Source organism: Gigantopelta aegis, chromosome 3 (assembly GCF_016097555.1).
Source record: "Gigantopelta aegis isolate Gae_Host chromosome 3, Gae_host_genome, whole genome shotgun sequence".
NCBI classification, from domain to species: Eukaryota; Metazoa; Mollusca; class Gastropoda; order Neomphalida; family Peltospiridae; genus Gigantopelta; species Gigantopelta aegis.
The window spans coordinates 74,064,153-74,084,601 of NC_054701.1; the positions used below are offsets into that span (position 1 = coordinate 74,064,153).

At 34.2% G+C, this 20,449-nt stretch overlaps 1 protein-coding gene across 1 annotated transcript in view; it reads right to left on the bottom strand.

The window, feature by feature from the left end:
• Positions 1 to 20,449, bottom strand: part of LOC121392498 (rho guanine nucleotide exchange factor 3-like) — a 37,368-nt gene that overhangs the window by 16,453 nt on the left and 466 nt on the right. The window contains exons 2-4 of the mRNA XM_041523690.1: positions 10,847 to 10,922; positions 10,356 to 10,436; positions 1,589 to 1,654 (exon numbers count right to left, since the gene is read on the bottom strand). Of these exons, the coding sequence (XP_041379624.1) occupies positions 1,589 to 1,654; positions 10,356 to 10,436; positions 10,847 to 10,922 (223 nt within the window). The remainder of the gene's footprint in view (positions 1 to 1,588; positions 1,655 to 10,355; positions 10,437 to 10,846; positions 10,923 to 20,449) is intronic.

Below are 20,449 nucleotides of genomic sequence, written 5' to 3' on the forward strand. Positions count from 1 at the left end.
ACAATACAGGTGTATCCAAGCCAGCAGATGGCATGAATCATAAACATAACTTTCAATACAAAATCATATATGTTCATCAGAATGGTTTTACAGGGCTTTAGAATACATTAAAGTTGAGGTGATAAACACTGTGACATAAAATAAATATACCCAAAATTCATTTTTTTTTTTGCTACAAAGATTTATTTCTTAAAATATTCCTTCCGTTATACACATGCACACATACAAAGACATTAAGATGAAAAAGGTCTATTTACATATCGACGATGTACATGGACATACATATACATATACATGTTCAGACTCATACATCCATCCACACATACATACATACATTCATATATACACATACAAAATTTATTATTAAAAAAAAAAAACCCATCATACACCATGATATTTCCAAATTAAGTAGAAACATGGTAACCTCAAAATATTTCACCTCAATACCACAAAAATATTAAGCTTTGAGTATATTAAAATAACTTGAAATGCATTTATCAATATCTACAAAGCTTCAGCAGCTATTAATAACATTACTGCACTAAAAATACCTTGTGTTTAGCAAGCTTTTATTTGCCAAAAATAATTTGAGGGTACATAATAAAACCAAAACAGACCAAAAGTGTCCCTACTAGTCTGTTATGGGGTTCAAATCTTTTGAAATTGGGACACTGCATTTCATGTACTTTGACAAATTCGAAACAGAAGTTCACTTATTATAAAAAAAATTTTTTTTTATTAAAATGTATTAATTAATTATCAAGATTTTCGGGTATGTAATTTTACCCTTTGTTTGTAACAAAAAGACCAAAGATCAAGGTTACAGAAGGTGTCTGGATGTCATGAAACAATATTTCCAGTGACCAGGGTTTCATTTAAAAAATTTGACTTGACACCCATGGCTTTGACATTGGGAATTTTAGCATCGTTTTACCAAAAATTAGGAATTTCAGTTTCATTTTAAAAACATTGTATTAAGCCAAGTTAGAATTAAAAAAGTAATGTACTTATGTTTATTCAAATAAATATATCTATTGTGCATTGGGGAGGGAAGGTTTGTCAAGTGAATGAGATTTACATTCAGATTGGGAATTTTTTACTCCAAAATTGGGAATAAAAAACGACATAGCCTCTTTAGAATGGTGGGGAATGGTGCCCATTACCGGAGTCTAGAAACACACGTGATAAAACCCTGGTGACGTTAGTGTGTTAACAAAATCACAGAATTTAAAGTTTTCAATAGGTTTCAATGAGTATATGGCATGGAACTAAGAAAGTGTTTTCCATAAATTTTAAATTGTGAGGCCTGTTACAGGTAGTCATTACACAAAAAGGCATTTATGTTAATAATTTGACAATTATTTGATGCTTAAGACATTACCTGAAATCACATTTAGGCCAATAATGACACTGCTACATGCTCTTTTTCTTGTTAGAGGCATTACCCAAAATATCATTTATATATATGCTATTAATGATAATAAATCTACCGAACATTACACTACATATTTGTTAGAGGCATTACCAAAAATATAATATTTGTTAATAATGACAGTTTCATTTCTTAATGACAGTGATTTTGACTTACCTTGTTACTTGGAGAAAGCAGGTTGACTAAAGATGAAACTCGTAAGAGTGATCTCTTAGATTTTTTCTGAAAAAGAATATGATTACTATAGGAAACATGAGAAATACATGTACTTGGAATAAAATTTAATTTTAAAAAACATATAATGCTCAAGTGGCCACTTTAAGTTACCACTTGTCTTAAAAAAAATATATATATATTATTATTATTATTGAATTTGGGGATTTTTATTATTTTTGTTTTTATTTTATTTTATTTTATTTTATTTATTTTAATTTTTTGGGGGGTGGGGGGTCGAGGATTTTGCTGGAATTGGTAATTTATACAATATTGATGTTTTGGAATTCCATATCAATATTATGCTTCCAACAAAGCTAAATGATAGAATATTTTAATATAAAAACTGTTTGTCATTTTGTTTTTAATTTATCGCTGTATAAGTCACAAATTGTATAAATTCACATAAAATGAAAAACTATTTTTATAATTACAAACACAACTTATTTAGTTAAAAACACACATCCCTTTCATGACCTGTTTTACATAATGACGTCTTTTTCTGATGTTTATCGAAGGATAACATTTGGTTTTTTAGTGATGTCATCCAATCAAGCTATAGTAAATCTATAATGTTCAGCAGAAAGTTTGTAATTATATATAAAATAAATTTCAAAACTTTACAGACAACTTCTTTTCTTTCTTTTTTTTATAATCCAAAATAAACAATAACACATGTTTTATAACTATTCCTTTCTATAATTTTAAAACTTTTTAAAAACAATTTATTGTAAAAATATCATTTGTGGCTGGCATATAGAATAAAATAATTGGTGGAATTAATATGAATAAAAATTCTATCGAATGTCACACAAATACAGAATTTCCTTTAGTTTTCCAAATAAAAATAATAAAAAGGTTATGACAAAAATGTTCTAACAAACACTTACATGATAAAGTTCTATATCCTGGTCAGTTCCAGACACAAACATAGGTAAAGTTTTCTCACATAAACATTTCACACAGATTCCTTTCTGTTTAATAACGTGTAGATCCATGCTGACAAATTTTTATCATTTGTATAAAATCGTCCCATGCCAATAAAGCCGTATCAAGCAATCAAAATATTTTCCATCACCAAGGCACCAAACAACAATTGGCCCGAGCAAAAGGCAGGAACTGTTATACGTCACAACACACCAGCCGCACAACATAATTACACATCAGCAAGATTAGCCCACTCGTACTGTGAAGGTGCTCTCAAGAACTGACGTCATACCAAGACGACAATTATTGAGACACCACCATAAACAAATTAAGCAAGTTTGGTTCACGAGGTTTTTCTGTTGTTGTTTCGAGAATTATCATACCAATATTACATGTCTATGTCAAGATGAACAAGATAACCACTTCAACATTAAGTGTTTTTTGTTTTTTTGTAACAGCCAATTGAGAAACTGAACAGCTTGATCAAGTGTTTATTTGTAAGCCGATCTCACCAACACAGGGTACTTCAGTGAATGGAAAACCAGCACGGCTCCACTCGTGACTATTAATATTTGATGCGAATGGCTGAGACGCAAGGTGCATCAGTGTTTGCACAGTGACTTTTATTCATGACAACACGCATCTTCCATTACTGGAACATGCAACAGATTGACACAGAACTTCTAAAAGTCAATTTCAATCACAGCCAAGCGAGTCTGAAGTGGCCGTTCTATAAAAATGAACACTCAGCAGGTATTGATCCTGTTTTGTATATGGTGCCAACACAATTCCAGACTCCACAGATATTAATTTACAGATTGCACTATTCAAGCTATTCTCAGAACAAACAATGTGCAATTCCATATTAATTCTCTTTCATTAGGACTTGTATATACCCTTGAGTAATATCGAAATCTTATAATGCTTGTTATATAGACACAAATAGGTTGGTCTTAGGATATGATTAAATAACAATACCATTATAAAAAAAAGTTTGTTTTGTTTAATGTCACCACTAGAGCACATTGATTTATTAATCATCGGCTATTAAAGGGACACACCCTAGTTACGGCTATTTGTTAACCATTACGGCATTGTTTTTCGCTATTAAACCCCATTTTTCACAAATAAAATTGCACTTTACTTACATTTTATTATTTAGAATACACATTTCCATTCACCTGAAGTGCTTTTTGGTAATCCTGATGTTTGTAAAACCACGAAATGCATTTTTTGCATTTTTTCACAGGACGTCCTGTCGAGAAAAAAACGTTAAGCAAGTGAGGTCCAATCTATTTTTAGAGGGGATATTTCCATTTCAATGTCACAGACGTTGGTATATCACGTGACCGTTATCATTTTGGTTCGGTTTGTTTTCTCGTGCACGGTTCGCGCAATCAACATCCGATTTGTTGTTGTTCATTTGTAAGATTTTTCTTCACAGTTCGTGAACATTTTCAGTAACAATAAAATTCAGACAAGTAAGTGTCTCAATACAAAATGTTACAAACCCTTAAAACCAATAATTTTGCTACGTCTTACGATATCTGGAGAGGGGATACAACCAGGACAGAACAGTTGGAACATGTCCAGGAGAGGTGAAACGAACGCACCCCAAGTCTGTGAAATTTGTCGTGACGTAGGCATTGTTGTGCTTCGAGCGACATCTACCGGTGACATCAGAATACTAACTTTCAAAATTATTTCAAGCAATTGGGACATGGGGATTCCCATGGTATTTATCGATATAAAACCTGCTTTTTCACTCCATTTGATAAAAACGTGATCTAAGTGCATTACAGGTTTGTAGATTAACCAAATTATAATTTATTTTCGCTGGATGGAACTAGGGTGTGCGGCTTTAATGAAACATATGGTCATTTTGACAGTCATAGAGATGAAAACCATTACATTGTTCCTATAAGTAGTAAGTGATCTTTCATATGCACCATCCCAAATATCATTATGAAGACTTAGTTGTTCCAGAGGCAGTGTTGAATTCTGTATATTGCATAAATTTGTTTTTAAGTCAAGTTTTAGTCTTTCAGTATTAGTCCATGTATTTACCAATGTACAGGTAGTCAACATACATGTACACATGTACATGTAGGCATGTTGTTAATCCTATGTACATGGTAAGTTGACATGCAGCCTAAGAATAAATGGCATTTTAATACAGATTAAAATAGTCAGAAGGAGTATCTGAGTGTTTTTAAAGTCTTAAAGAAAGATGGTTATTAAATTCAAGACTTCACATACATGTAGGTTTAACAGTCGTTACGGATTTCTAGGATGCAATTATATAATAGTTAGTACATGAGATCCATATATACATATCTCATAAACGATTTATATAATTCATATATTATCTTGCATATTTTTCCAAAAGACAAACTGACATTGTTTGCACGGAAGCAGTTCTTAAACCGAACACGTGCGTATTGGAAAGGACCGTCAAGATGGGATTCGATTTGCAATGACCACTTCACACCTGGGGATTACGACAATTATCTAAGATGGTCGATGGGAATGGCACCGAAACTTTTGTTAAAAGAACTTGTCTGTTTCAAGCCTGTATCCTCTCTGTTCAGCCTATTTGCAGCCCGGAGACAAAAACAAAGCCCGAATGTTAATGCCGAGGTGTACATTGTTCATATTTGACACAAAGATACACCTCAACACGATGCATTTATATTGGTATGTTAAAAAAATAAATGTAGGAAAAATATTTTTAGAAAAAAAAGAGCATTTTTCATGTTCGGGCTGTACATAACGATATCCCGAACATCGCCCGAAAACAAAAACAGATAGGCCTACAGAATGTTAATGCGATTTTTCCAAAAACATATTTTTCATACATTTATTGTTTTAACATATACAGCCAGACCTCGTTACAACGACCACCGTTACTGTGACATTTATACCATCCGACCACAAATTGATGGGAACAAACGTACATCAGTGTTATTCTGTTCATTAAAATGGAATTCACACCTTCCGACACCGACAGAGCAAATTAGAAATAAACATGCATCTGATGTCTGAAAACACCTCTTTACAATGACATTACATAATCACAGACACCATAGCATATTGGCAGTACACACACAACCACTTAGATTCCTTGGTCTCGTAGTGAGCCGACTGTGTCACATGCTGTCCGAGCTACCGATGTCTGCGAAATCTGTAGACATGTATTGCTTTTGCAAATAAGCCTTTAGTTAACCAATTAAAGGATTAACTTCGAACAATAAAATCTTCTATTTTCATATTTTGTAAACGAAACAGGTACCGTACCAATCGTAGATGTCTGTAACCAAGTAATGATTAGACTGACGATAAATGCGCCTTGTTTAATATATTTAATGATGTTTTTTAATGTATGTACATATTTAAAGTATGTACGTGCATTTGTTTTTAATAATAATTGCAATACATTAATTATTTAAATGCTATCCAGTCATCAGTTAATATTAATTAGTTGTTGTTTTTTTTAAATAGTTTTCCTACATTTATTTTTTTAACATATATAAATGCATCGTGTTAAGGTGTATCTTTGTGCCAAATATGAACAATGTACACCTCGGCATTAACATTCGGGTTTTGGTTTTGTCACCGGGCGACATCCAGGCTCCGGGCTACAAATAGGCCGACTGCATTTGGCTCGACGGATCATCGCCGATGTACTACGGTTCAAACTGATAGGGAAGTACCTCTAACGGATTTCCTCCTTCTTCCTCACCAATCAAGGTAGCATTAGAATAAATAGACAAATGCGACAAGTCCGAAATGTCCAAACTAACGTCCGATAAGAATGAGCTATTTTCCGAAGAATCAATACATGCTGTCGCCATGCTAACCTACTAATTAACAAGTGGAATTCACCTGATGCTACGTCACAGGTCAGATGATGGTCAAATCGACTGGATCAGTGTTTTTTTTCCCCCCCCAAGCGTTTTACAAAAAGTCGCTTTATTAATAATTGAGGTGGTATTTTTGTTTTTTATGGTTAATAATGTAATCGTTATGTATTTTTTTTATATACTGTGTATTAATAATGTGCCATGATTGTGGACCTTTAATTTTCTACAAAGGACCCTAATACATGGTACATCATTAAAAACTAAAACAAAGGGAAATATCCTTTTGACTCATTCATATGCTGAAGAGGGGATGTGATTTGGGGTAAATCATTCAATTAATGTGCAATGGAAGGAAGGAAGGAAGGAAGGAAGGAAGGGTTTATTCAAAAACGCACTCAACACCTTTTATTTACAGTTATATGGTGTCGGACATATGGTTAAGGACCACACAGATATTGAGAGAAAACCTGCTGTCGCCACTTCATGGACTACTCTTTTCAATTAGCAGCAAGGGATCTTTTATATACACCATCCCACAGACATGATAATACATACCACGACCTTTGATATACCAGTTGTGGTGTACTGGCTGGAGCAAGAAATAGCCCAATTGGCCCACTGACGGGGATCAATCCCAGACCGACCACACATCATTGAATTGAATTGAATTGAATGGATGTTTAACGACACCCCAGCACAAATAATACATCGGCTATTGGGTGTCATACAATGGTAAAAATAAAAAATAAAAGGTTAGGTTAAAAACAGTGTACAGAGCTGTGCAGTGGTACATGAAATTTGAAATTTTAAGTCAAAGACAGTGTAAAGAGCTGTACAAAATAATACATATCACATTTGTTATAAAGGTAAAATTTATGTTGCAAATCAAATATTACACAAAAGTAAATATAAATTTGGAATAAAATCCAGTTTCTTTTAAAAACTTTAGTACAAGTTCAGGGTGGAATCTAAAGGATTCCACCACATCCCTTGCTTCGAATATATCGTTTCTAGTCTGGATCAGATGATTACACTCCACCAAAATATGGTGCACCGTCAGTGTACACTGACAATGCTCACACTGAGGTGGAGGATCCTTCTTGAGAATAAATGAATGGGTAATGTAAGTATGTCCGATGCGAGCACGACACAAGACTATTTCATCCCTTCTGCACCGCCTATAGGAGGACTGCCACTCTCTCAGGACTGGCTTAACAGAATGAAGCTTGTTCGCGACCGCACTGTTCCAATCATCTTGCCAAGTAGAAAAGATATAATTATATACGTGATGTTTGAGATCACTATAGGGAATACCAGCATTGGCACGTGGCAAAGTCAAAGCAGACTTGGCAGCACAATCTGCCTTTTCATTGCCTCTGATGCCAACATGGCTGGGTACCCAACAAAACACAATATTCTTATTGTTAAAGGGACATACCCTAGTTTCAAACTGTGAAAATTAACACTAAGTTTAGTTAATCTATAAACCTGTAACACATTTGGATAAAGTTACGATTGAGTGAAACATGAGTCTGTGACTGAAATGGTGAACTACCCTCTAAAAATAGACTAAAACTCGACTCCATAACTGTTACTTCTCAGACGCACGTGCGTTTTTAAAAATATGAGAAATGCATTTTGTGATATTAAAAACACCAGGGTGACCAAAAATACTTAGAATGTACGAAAATTTATAATCTAAACAATACAATCTAAGTTAAGTATGATTTAAGTTATCAAAAACAGCTATAATAGTCAAAAATATGCGTTAGTGTTTAAAAACTAGGGTACGTCCCTTTAATAGATAAAAAGACACTTTCGTATCAGCATCCCAATTAAGGGATGTTCCAGCTTCATATATTGTAAAGACTGGAGACACGAAAGTGAGTCGGTATAGATTATAAATTTAGAGGAGCTAGAGTTTTTGATTTCCTTTAGGGCTTTAATAATTGCCAAAGTTTCGGCACTAAATATAGATGCCAAATCAGGCAATCTCATAGAGATTATTTTGTCTGATGGAAAAACTGTGGCACAAGCCACAGAATTCCCATCCCGTGACCCATCCGTGTAAATAGGGATGTAGTCACAGTATTTCTCTTTTATTTCAATAAAATATTGGTTATAAATAATTGGATCCGTGCGATCTTTCTTCAGATGCACGAGATCCAACACAATTTTAGGTGGTTTTATGCACCAAGGTGGCAAAACAAAATATGAAGGTGTTTCCAAAATGTCTGAAAGATCAATGTTGGAAGCAGATAAAAGCTGCCTAATGCGAAGACCAAATGTGCAGATTGCATTAGGCTTCGCATCAAACAACTTCATAAATCGGTTGTCAAAGATAGCGTTATGGGTGGGGTGTTTTGGCATTGACTTTATCTTGGTAGCATACGACCGCACATCAAGCGAATGCTTTACCACTGGGCTACGTCCCGCCCCAAAGACCACACGGGGAGAGAGAAAACCCGCCGCCATCACATAAGGGGACTATTCTTTCTGATTAGCAGCAAGGGACCATTTATATGCACCATCCCAGACAGGATAGTATACATACCACATCCTCTGTTACACTGTTGTGGAGCATTGGCTTGAAAGAGAAATAGCCCAACTATCCTAGACCGACTGCGCATTTTCTTTTCTGCATTGTATTTCACATTCCACGAATGATTAATAAATCAATGCACTATAATGGGTGTCTTTAAACAAACTTTAACTTTTTACTGCAAGCAAAATACTCATGTACATGTATGGCCATTCTATAGCAATTTTAAACCAGTAACTTTTTCAACAAATAAACAAAATTAAAAACAAAACATTATCCATTCAACCAACAGCAATAATATTTTTTCAATGGCAAGAAAAACATCCATTGATAAAGCCTCTTACCTACGGCTATTAATATAGCACCTATGGTAATTGCGGTTGGTGCCACTATTAAGTTCGAGCCATGGGATCCTTCCCAATCTGTGTGTTTATGGGAAAATGCATATATATAAAAAAATACCTTACTGCTAGTGACTGGAGTAACTTTAAAGTAGGTACGTGGCAGCATGTGGTTTTCTCTTTCACTACCTAGACCTACTGTCATAATAAAATAACTATATTTCAGATAACAGTCTTAAATTAAAAATGTGCTTAGATATCGTCAAAGCTTTCCATTCCATATATCCCATATATACATTAAGTACTGTAAATCATAAAATATTAGCAATCTCAAATAGGTGACATATTAGCAACATAAAACTTTAGCGAGATCGGCATATCCCCCTCCCTCCCCCCCCCCACAAAAAAGAATCCTGTAGGATTGGCAGAAATAATATTTTTTTTATAAATTTTAATGTTATGCAGCTTACAGACAACATAAATTAAGTAGAAAATTGCAGTAATGTGCCATACTTATAGTTTAGTCAATAGCATACAACCACTGATTTGTGTTCAGTTAATATTTGACTAAACAATTTCACAAAACTTTCAAAACAGTCATTTTATGTCTCTTTAAATTTACTTTAATTTAGCATCACGAAATATTAGCATTTTGTATGGCCTCACTAAATTCGCTAACATTTTATGCTCGCCAACATTTCCTGATTTACAGTATTACATGGTTGACATCTTGTTTCCGACGTCCAGCCTTTGCCAACTGACTCAGTCTAATGTGTCTTTTTACGTGTCTTCTAGTTATCAGCACAAATTAATGCATAAACTTACATGCATTGACACAAGTCATTTCAGTACATGTCTAAAATTCTTCATAATTTTTACATTATTCTTATGTGTGTTTTAGTTCCCTCAGTTTTGGGGTTTATTTAGTTTGGGGGCTTTTTCAGGTTTTTGAAAATGGAGGTTTACATAACACTATTTTCAGGTTTTTCATATCCTGTAGGAACTCTGCATGGAATAAAGTGTAGAGAAATCATTACCTTCATCCCTGCAGTGTCAAGACTCTGAATACTTCCAATGCTAACATCATCACCATCACCTTTTATCCTCTTCCGTTTGCGCTGATTGGGGTAGCAAACAAAGAAAAAAGAAAATATTAACCAGGATTTTTGTTTTGCTGATAAATGAATGAAGATTATTGAAACTGTTTGAGTAATCATATCACCCACTCTGTAAAACATACCAGGAATGTTAAAAACATTTTAACCTATTTTGTTATTAAAATTAATTCTTTAATTTTGAGGTATATTGAGATCGGAAAATGTCAAAAACTTGGATACCGATTTTTAGACATATACTGTTGTAAAAGTCCCTAATATTACAATCTAGAAGATTTCTGAACTTAAAGTAAGTGTGAGTTAATCAGTTTTTAAACACAAGAAGGTTTACATATGGGTTTTCAGTTTATAGTAAATACTAATAGAGGAAAAAAGTCCAACAGTTTTCATTAAATAAAAACAATTATACTTACAAACACAGGCAAATCAAAAACTGCTGATATTGAATTTCTCCTAGAACTACTCTTTCCCTTTATCATCTCTGGAATCCTGAGATAAAAAAAAAAAAAAAAAAAAAAAATTAATGTGACTGGTGATTGTGAGCATAGAACATAATTTTGTCAAGTTTAATTAGGTCAGGTTGTAGGGCTTAACGTGCTCATTCAGAGCAAGCTGTTGTAGTGCACGCCTGTCATGGGCACAGGTGTCAACTTATGCCAGCTCCTTTGTCCAGGACAGCAGTTTTAATTAAGCAGGATTCTTTTATAATTATATATATATGTTGGGGTGGGATCCAGCTCAGTCGCTATAGTGTTCGCCTTAAGTGCTATGCATGGTCACAGTATTGAACCTCCTTGGTGGCCCCATGTTTCTAAATGGGTTCATTGTTGTTCCAACCAGTGCTCCATAACAGGTATATCAAAGGTCATGGTATGTACTGTCCTGTCTGTAGAAAAAAGTGCATATGAATGATCCCTTGTTGCTAATGAAAAAATTAGGTCATTGAGACAGTAAAACAAGATCATTTTGCTCCACTGAAATATTTAATTTTAGTAAGTTTCCACCCTGTTTGGGTAACCAAGACTTGGACCAATTATTTATAACACCTATTGGAACTTGTGGTGAAACTTGTTTTAGGAGAAGATTCTAACTAAAGGAGTTTTTGGAGATCAGGGGATCTTTGCTGATTTAAGAACTGAGGTAAGACAGTTAATTGTTAAACAACTTCTTAAATGACCCCTAACACTTTTATACCATGTTTGTGATTGAAATCTATATGCTGCATGGCCACAATGGCCACAGCTGTGCCGGAACCCTTGGAGGAAGTCTGTTTATCATCTGATCCTATTACCAGTGAGAACACAGACATATGTAATTCCAATGGCCCAGCATTAAAAATACAAAACGAGGAAACCAGGAATTATACACTTAACAAAGACAAGGCTATAAATAAAATAAAAAATACACAAAACATTGTCGATGTGAAAAATGACCTATCAGCATTTACTTGGAAAAACAAAAATAAATGTGCAAGTGAGATATTAAAACCGGACAGATTTCTGTTGTACAGACAGGCCATTTTTTATAGGTAGTGGAAAGAAAGCGAAAATGACCAATGCCTAAGAGTTAAAAGGACAGAGGTCACTGATGACACAAAGAAGATAATCACAGAAGATAAAATATGTGTATCACTGGTAGACAAAGATGCAAAACCCTTAAAATTGGGAACACTTCATGTCTACAGAACTAACTGTCATTTAATGTTCCAGGGGAAGGCCCATCTGTGGTACAACAATGAAGTACCAATTATTTCAGAAATTGCTGAAAAATGGCTAATGGATAAATCAGCAACATAAATCTCCAACAACTAATGAAACTGGAAGACAGCAATGTTCTGAAGTCTATTACTGAAGATAAGAATACTTCAGACCCTTCCATCATAAACACAGAATTGACAATGGAAAATGCCAACAAAATCGAATCCATTGATATTGAGACTGTTCCAGTTGTTGAACTCGCTAGGTCTGATTGTGATTCTGATACGGAATACCAAATTAACAACGATCACAACTGTACTAAAGTCAAGACACTTTTTAAAACCAAAAAATCACCAGCCAAATCCAACCACTCAAAATGCACCATACGGAAAAGTATTCAGGGCACAGGTTCAGCATTAGACTTTGGTCACAAGGTGACAAATTTACGGGAAGCCTTTTGGACCCAAGAATCAAGACTGGATGATCATATGGAATGTACAGAAGAGCTGATTAGTGATATTCGTGTGCAGTTTGCTAACCAACTCAAAGCAATGCATGAATCCTACAAGGGAGTTGTTGAAACATTACAACTTGATAGCCTTCAAATGAGAAAGGAAAATGACACACTCAATCATAGATTGGAGCAGCTAGAGAAGAAGTATAAAACGTTATCCTCCAATCTGCAAGAAAATGTTGTCAAGCTCAAAGCCCTTCGGGATATACAGAAATTATCTGCTGAAAAAATACAACAAATAGAAATTATTCATACCATAGACACAGCGGTTACACAACAGTCCTCGCCTGATACTAGCCATTAGTGTGTACTAGTGAATCACAACATGACAAAGTCAGCTCAGAGAACCAGTCTAACACATCTAATGATGGATTCATTCAGGTAAAAAAAGAACCAAACCAACTCGAATCATGTCCAAACAAACAAATCTCATACCAGCTCTAGACCATCAATAACATATAATATACACTCTCCATTCATTGCTATACATATAATATGCACTCTCCCTTTCTTACAACCATTTGTGACACCCAATAGCCAATATGTATTTTTGTTCTGGGGTGTCGTTAAACAAACATTCATTCATTCATTCATTCCCTTTCTTACTATATATACATGTAAATGTAACCTACCCTCAACATTCATTGTTTACAATACATATAATCTGCGCTCCCCGGTCATTATTATACACATAATTTAGACAACACATTCTGTTTTATATGTATAGCAATGAATGTGCAGTGTAGAACTGAACATATATATAATCATAATTGTGGAATGCAGAATGCATTTATATTGATTAATGCAGAGCAGGTTAGATTACTAATAAAAGAAAAGTGTGTAAATCATGTGTATAATAATGACCGGGGAGCGCAGATTATATGATGAATAGTAATGAATATGGAGTGTAGATTATATGTATAACAAGCATTCTGAAAGTACTGCTAAAGCAATACATGTCCCTACAGGGCCAAACAATTTTTTGTATCTCCTAAATTCAAGGGCTAAAACTGTAAAAATGGGTAAACTGTTACAACAGTCAAACTTGATCTGTAATAGTACATGTTAAAGATATACACAAAATTACAGCTCAATATATTGAGGCATTGCAAAGAATAGATAAATCATCATAAAAGTCAAACTTCATCTGTAAAGCTACACACAAAATTTCAGCTGAATATGTTGGTGTTGCAAAAAAAAAGAAGAAGAAGAAGAAGAAAAAAAAAAAAGAGTCCAAATTGTTTTTGCCATATCTCCTCAGTTCAAGGACAATAACTCTATCAAAAATGGGTAAATCATTATGAAAATCATAATAGTATACTACTATGATAAAGCTATATTCAAAACTTAAAGCCGCACGCCCTAGTTCCATCTAGCAAAAATAAATTATAATTTGGTTAATCTACAAACCTGTAACACACTTAGATCACGTTTTTATCAAATGGAGTGAAAAAGCAGGTTTTATATCGATAAATACCATGGGAATCCCCATGTCCCAATTGCTTGAAATAATTTTGAAAGTTAGTATTCTGATGTCACCGGTAGATGTCGCTCGAACCACAACAATGCCTACGTCACGACAAATTTCACAAAGTGCGCACAGACTTGGGGTGCGCTCCTATCACCTCTCCTGGACATGTTCCAACTGTTCTGTCCTGGTTGTATCCCCTCTCCAGATAACGTAAGACTTAGCAAAATTATTGGTTTTAAGGGTTTGTAACGTTTTGTATTGAGATACTTACTTGTCTGAACTTTATTGTTACTGAAAATGTTCACAAACTGAAAACAAATCTCACCAATGAACAAGCAAACGACAACAAATCGGATGTTGATTGCGCGAACCGTGCACGAGAAAACAAACCGAACCAAAATGATAACGGTCACGTGGTATACCAACGTCTGTGACGTTTACACAGGAAGATTCCCTCTAAAAATAGATTGGACCTCGCTTGCTTAACGTTTTTTTCTCGAGTGCACGTGGATTTTTAAGAAATAAAAAAAATGCATTTCGTGGTTTTACAAACATCAGGATTACCAGGATTACCAAAAAGCACTAGAGGTGAATGGAAATGTGTATTCTAAATAATAAAATGTAAGTAAAGTGCAAATTTATTTGTGAAAAAATGGGTTTAATATCGAAAAACAACGCCATAATGGTTAACAACTAGCCATAACTAGGGCGTGTCACTTTAAGCTCAATATATTGATGCATTGTAAAACAAATTGTCGCATCTCCTAAATTCAAGGGTCATATCTGTCAAAAATAGGTAAAGCGTCAAGAACGTCAAACAGGATCTGTAATGGTACACTATAAAGCTACACGCAAAATTTCAGCTAAATATATTGAGGCATTCGTAGAGTGGGGGAGGTCCGGAAAACAAGTTCAAGGATCACAATTCAGTCAAAATGTGTAAATCAAACTTGATATGTAATGGTATATATGATAAAATTATATACAAAATTTCAGCTCAGTATCTTGAGGAATTGTGAGAAAAAAAACATCCAGAAAACTTTATATGGGACGGACGGACTGACAGACGGAAAGTCTGACAGAAATACAGAGATGAAACCTATAACCCCCTCCGTTTGGACCGATAGGGGTCTAATAATGAATGTGGATTATATTCAATGAATAGCACTTAAATTATTATCAATCCAAAGTTCATTTAAGAAAAGATTAATGTATTTAAACATAGTAGTGAATTTAAGAGTGCATATATTTGTAATAATAACCAGGGGAGTGCAAATAATTCAAGGGGAGTGTGCATTATAATAACTGGGGGGAATGCAAATTATACGTATAAAAATTACTGGGGAGTGTATATTCTTGGGGAATATAACGCTATTTAGCGTTATAAAACACTACCTACGTTGGCACGCCACCGACATGTTTACAATTTATGGACATTTGCATGCATCATAATATCTGGTGTTTGAAGCACGTCACAGAACTTTTATGAGTAGTTTATTACAATATTATATTATATACCAATGCAATTTAATGACACTGATGAAAACAAAATACGTTTTAAAAATAAAAATAGACGTGTATCATTAGCGTACGAGACGGGGGCTGGAGCAAAACCTCAAATTCGGGCAAAATGTGCTAACCTGAGACTTTTTTACCATAATATATTTCCATCATTCTGCCATCAAAATTAGTTATAATCCATGTAAAAATGTGTAGTGATTCATTTGCAACCCTATATATCTGTTTGGTAGCAATACTAATTATGAATAAATGATGTTATCCAGATTCGGGCATTTTCGTTTCATTCGGGCAAAAACCAGCCTGTCCCCATCACAAAAGGGAGCCCTTATGCCCAGATGGGTATCATGAAAATCTCTCTCACTGCTACTTCAAGCCAATCGGTATAAGTCGGCTGATTACGGATTTTCCGCGGAGTTCGACACTTGTAGCTTCTTTCAGGCTGATTCGAGTCTATTAATAACAAACGCGATGAAATTCTAGCGACTGTACCTATTAACTGTGCAGCTACCATTAGATTGATTAGTTTAAAATCCATTTTGCCTGTCACAAGACCATGTAGTATTATTGACATGCACCGCGGTGCGCAAGATCTCATGACAATCGTGTTCTCATTACTATAAATAGCATTTTAGTTTTACAAAATTCCTAATTTTCAACAAATCGAAACTAACTTAATTTTTATTTTCGCCTGGCAGCTTTCAAGTTAGTCATAGCACACAAAAAGTATATTTTCATATTTATGATAGGATGATTTAAAAGAGAAAAGCTACAAAAATCACTGATCTTAGATTCTCGTTTGATTATCGTTGCCCATTAATCATTTCAATTTTATTTAACTATTGAAGAAAATGTAATCTGAAAAATTCTAATTTTATGCCCTCCTACTGTTGAGATTGCCATGGAGATTTTAATTCTCCATGGCAATGTTTTGCTGTGGGCTAAAAAAAAAAATTGGGTGGGGGCTGAAAAGATTTCTGCTAGTTCTCCCCCCACCCCATTATATTGATACATGTATAATGGGGAATCTCACATTAACCCTAAATTCCTAACAATATGGGATTTAACAGTCAGATATTTTACCTCATATTAAATGCTATGGTATGTGCTATACTGTTTTGGGGAATATAAGAACACATAAAATCAATAAGAGTAGCCTATGTGGAAGCAGCAGTTTTCTTCTCTCTCTAGAACAAGTGTCTACAACTACAATGTTGAACACCAAATAGCTATAGATGAAAAAAGAAATTGTGTTGGGGTGTCTATAAACAAACTTCCCTTTCTTTACAAGTGTGTGTTACATGTAGAAAAAGACTTTAATAATATTGTAACATCCACTGACACACAAACAGAAATTGGCCCAATAACCCACACAAAAGCTGTGTGTGTCTACTGCCTCCCCTGGGCAGTCACAGTGTATGTGTGAGAAGTGTTACATAACTGCTAATCAGTGGAGTGGAAAACTCATTGAGGGGTGAAGAAATAACAGCCATTCATCTGATAGCTTCCTTTGAAGTCATCCACATTACAATGGAGCCTGGATCAGTTGGTGTCACTGCAGTTAGCTCAGCCAGCTGGCCAAATTACTTTCAGATTTCTTTCCAGCTAACAGTAGCACATACATGAACATGTGTTTAAATTTGCAATTGCCAGATAAAAAAAAAGGAAGGAAAAAGATTAAAAGGATGTTACATTCTCCCTAGCAGTCACCTTTTTAATAATCACTAAATAATTATACTTAATTATTCAGTTTATTCTTCCGTTCCTTGATCTTACAGTTAATCTGATAATTCAGTTTTTTCAAGTTCTACTACCCAGTATTAACAGATTGAAATAGCACTAGGCAAGAGGCAAGAAATTAGAATGTACATACATGAATAATGCAGCAATACTATAGTCCATCCATACTCCTACTAAATGTTTTTTGTAAATAATTTCAGCTTGGTTTGACATAGGAAGAAAAGTAAGTGTTTTGGAAATAAGAAAAAGATATATATTTTTGTGTGCAATTTAGAATTTAACAATCAGCTCAGAAATAAATAACTTGTAATATTTTCTTAGCAATAAAACAAAATAATAACTGTGACTTTTTTCATTTAATTAAAAGAAAACAAAACAAATAAATAAATACATGCTGAAGGTAGCAGCTAAGTGGCGATTTTCAGAAGCTACACTACAGGTACTTCAGCCTGCTTTTCATGTTTACAATTAAACACACCTAACCACACATATCTAGTAGCTGCCTGTTTTACTCAAACACTCTTATAACTGACACCTTGGGACATGCAAAATCTTTGGCATAATCCTTTTTTCAGGCATATTTTCAGGAATTTTATTTTTCTATGCATCTCACAAGTGATTCTGGTATTCTAATTTAGCCACTAGTTGAAATGTCCATGAGGTGTTAATGACTCAACCAGCAGCCATGAGATAGTTCCTAGAAGATGCTAATTGGTGTGGATAACCTCCCAGCTGTAATGCTGAAAACCAAAGTATCAAGATGCCACCAAGGCTGAAAACACTGCTTGTAATTATATCAAGTGGCAATATTAGCATCTTGTTGACTGCAACAAACCAGAAGCCTGCAGGATACAAGGGATAAAGATAAATCTAACACTACTGTTAGACAGTTGATGCTACATTGCAGAAATGTAAGGTGACAGATATATACAAGTTTGTTATGACATAATACAGTGAATTCAGGTCAAATTGTACCTCATCCCTATCAAAACCCTTGCTGTCAAAACAGTTATCATATATACAGTCTTCAGATGACTAGAAATATCACTAATCAATATTTAGAAAACATGTTTTCTGTCACTCCCGCTCTCCTCCAGACTTGCTTGTAACGTTTTAAGAGAGTGGCATTTTTTAAAAATTGATATATAATATATTTAACATTTTGACTGCGCAAAATGTCAAATATGGAACTTAGAACCATTTTGACATGTTGCCATCACTATAATATCCCTGCAACAAGATAAACTGGGTGCATGCTTATTCCATTTTTAGAATACTGATTAATTTTCAATGCAAAAGTGCTACTGAAATTGTTTTGTTTGAAGATAATTGATGCATCTGTGTTTTTGAAGAAAATATTGTAATTTATAAAAATTGTACCATTTATAGCATATGAAAATACAGTTAAAAAATGATATATTTATTTGTGTATGAAGTCACAATTAGGGTGCGGGAAGTGACTGTTATTGACATTAAGGTTGACAACAGTCACTTTTCGCAACCTCGTTTTGGCTTTGTACACAATAAATAAAACATATCCAACGGTAATTGTGTTATATATGATATATTTGACAAAAGGTACTTTTTATTTTGTTCATGTTTTAAAACTTGAACATAATATTTTGTCAAGAATTATGAAAATTAAAACATACCAACATATAAACAGCATTGTCTGCTTGCTATAGAATTTTGACAGAGGTCAAAGTTACATGTAGTACACCAGTTTTTATTTAATGTGGCAAAGCATTGTAATAATATAGCTAATTTTGAATTTGAATGACATCATTTTGCATCTCCTTACAATTTATACTATAAACTGGATACATGACGTTTCTGTTTTAAGAACGCTCGAAAACTTACAAGTAGGAGATAACCATATGGAGTTTTTAGATTTGCAGGTGTTATTGTCTATTTGATCCCGCAAATGTTAGCCTGAAGTCAAAAATGAACTATTTGCGGGCATCTATTGCACGGCTCGAAACTCGTCAAAAAATATGGTGGCCCAAAAATAATAATGGATGTTGGCAAATTAAGATAAGCGAACCATGAACCACGAGCAGATTTTAATATGGAATAAATATATGCAATACAAATATTAATAGTGGTTCATATGTTATAGTTCTAAAAAAGATCGTCCAAATAATATTATTTGGGCGACTAACGTCATTATTTTTTAATATTTAAGTCATCCAAACGGGACACCGGTCGCATTTGGCCACCTGGCCACAGGCCGTTTCGAGCCCTGATCTATTGTTTTCTATTTGATTCCGCAAATGGCATTTTTGACTAAAGGCGTTAGCCTGAGGTCAAAAATGAAACATTTGCGGGCATCAAATAGACAATAACACCCTCAAATATGGTTATGTCCATTGTAAAATGGATTGTTCTTCTACAGAACTGACTGTATATTTGGTATTTCTTGAAAAAAATACCTGGCTACAATCTAACTGTAGACCCTTGAATCGTCACCTTTGCCTCTTCCAATTGCTAATGACGTCATTTTCTAATGATGCCATTAGCTTTCCGGGTGTTATTGTCTATTTGATCCCAGAAAAAGAATGTAATTAACCAATCACAATACAGAACACACTCGCAGTCAGTTTACAATGCAAAATTGCTATTGAAATTTGTTTGTTTGAACATTATTAATGCATTTGGATGTGTTTGAAGAAAATCTTGTGATTAAAAAATTGAACCTTTTACGAAATATGGATTTCAAGTTTAATTACTGAAGATATGTTATATGTGTACAAAGCCAAAAAAAGGGTACGAAGAGTGACTGTTGTGGACTAACATCACTAAGTTAGTTTTAGTTGACCCTGCTGGCTACCAAAGTTTTAAAGAAAGTTCAATCTATTATCTTGATATCAACACTGATAAAGTTGCGAAAATGGTATGAAGTTACCAGGTTACCATTACCACATGACATGTATGATAAATGTTAATGAAGAATGCGGCAGGACTTTCCTTTGGCACCGTCATGTATAAAGAACATTATAAATACTGTTCATAAATAGAGTTAGGGTTAGGGTTAGTGACAGTGCCAAAGGAAACTCCTTCCAAGAATGCTTGTCAA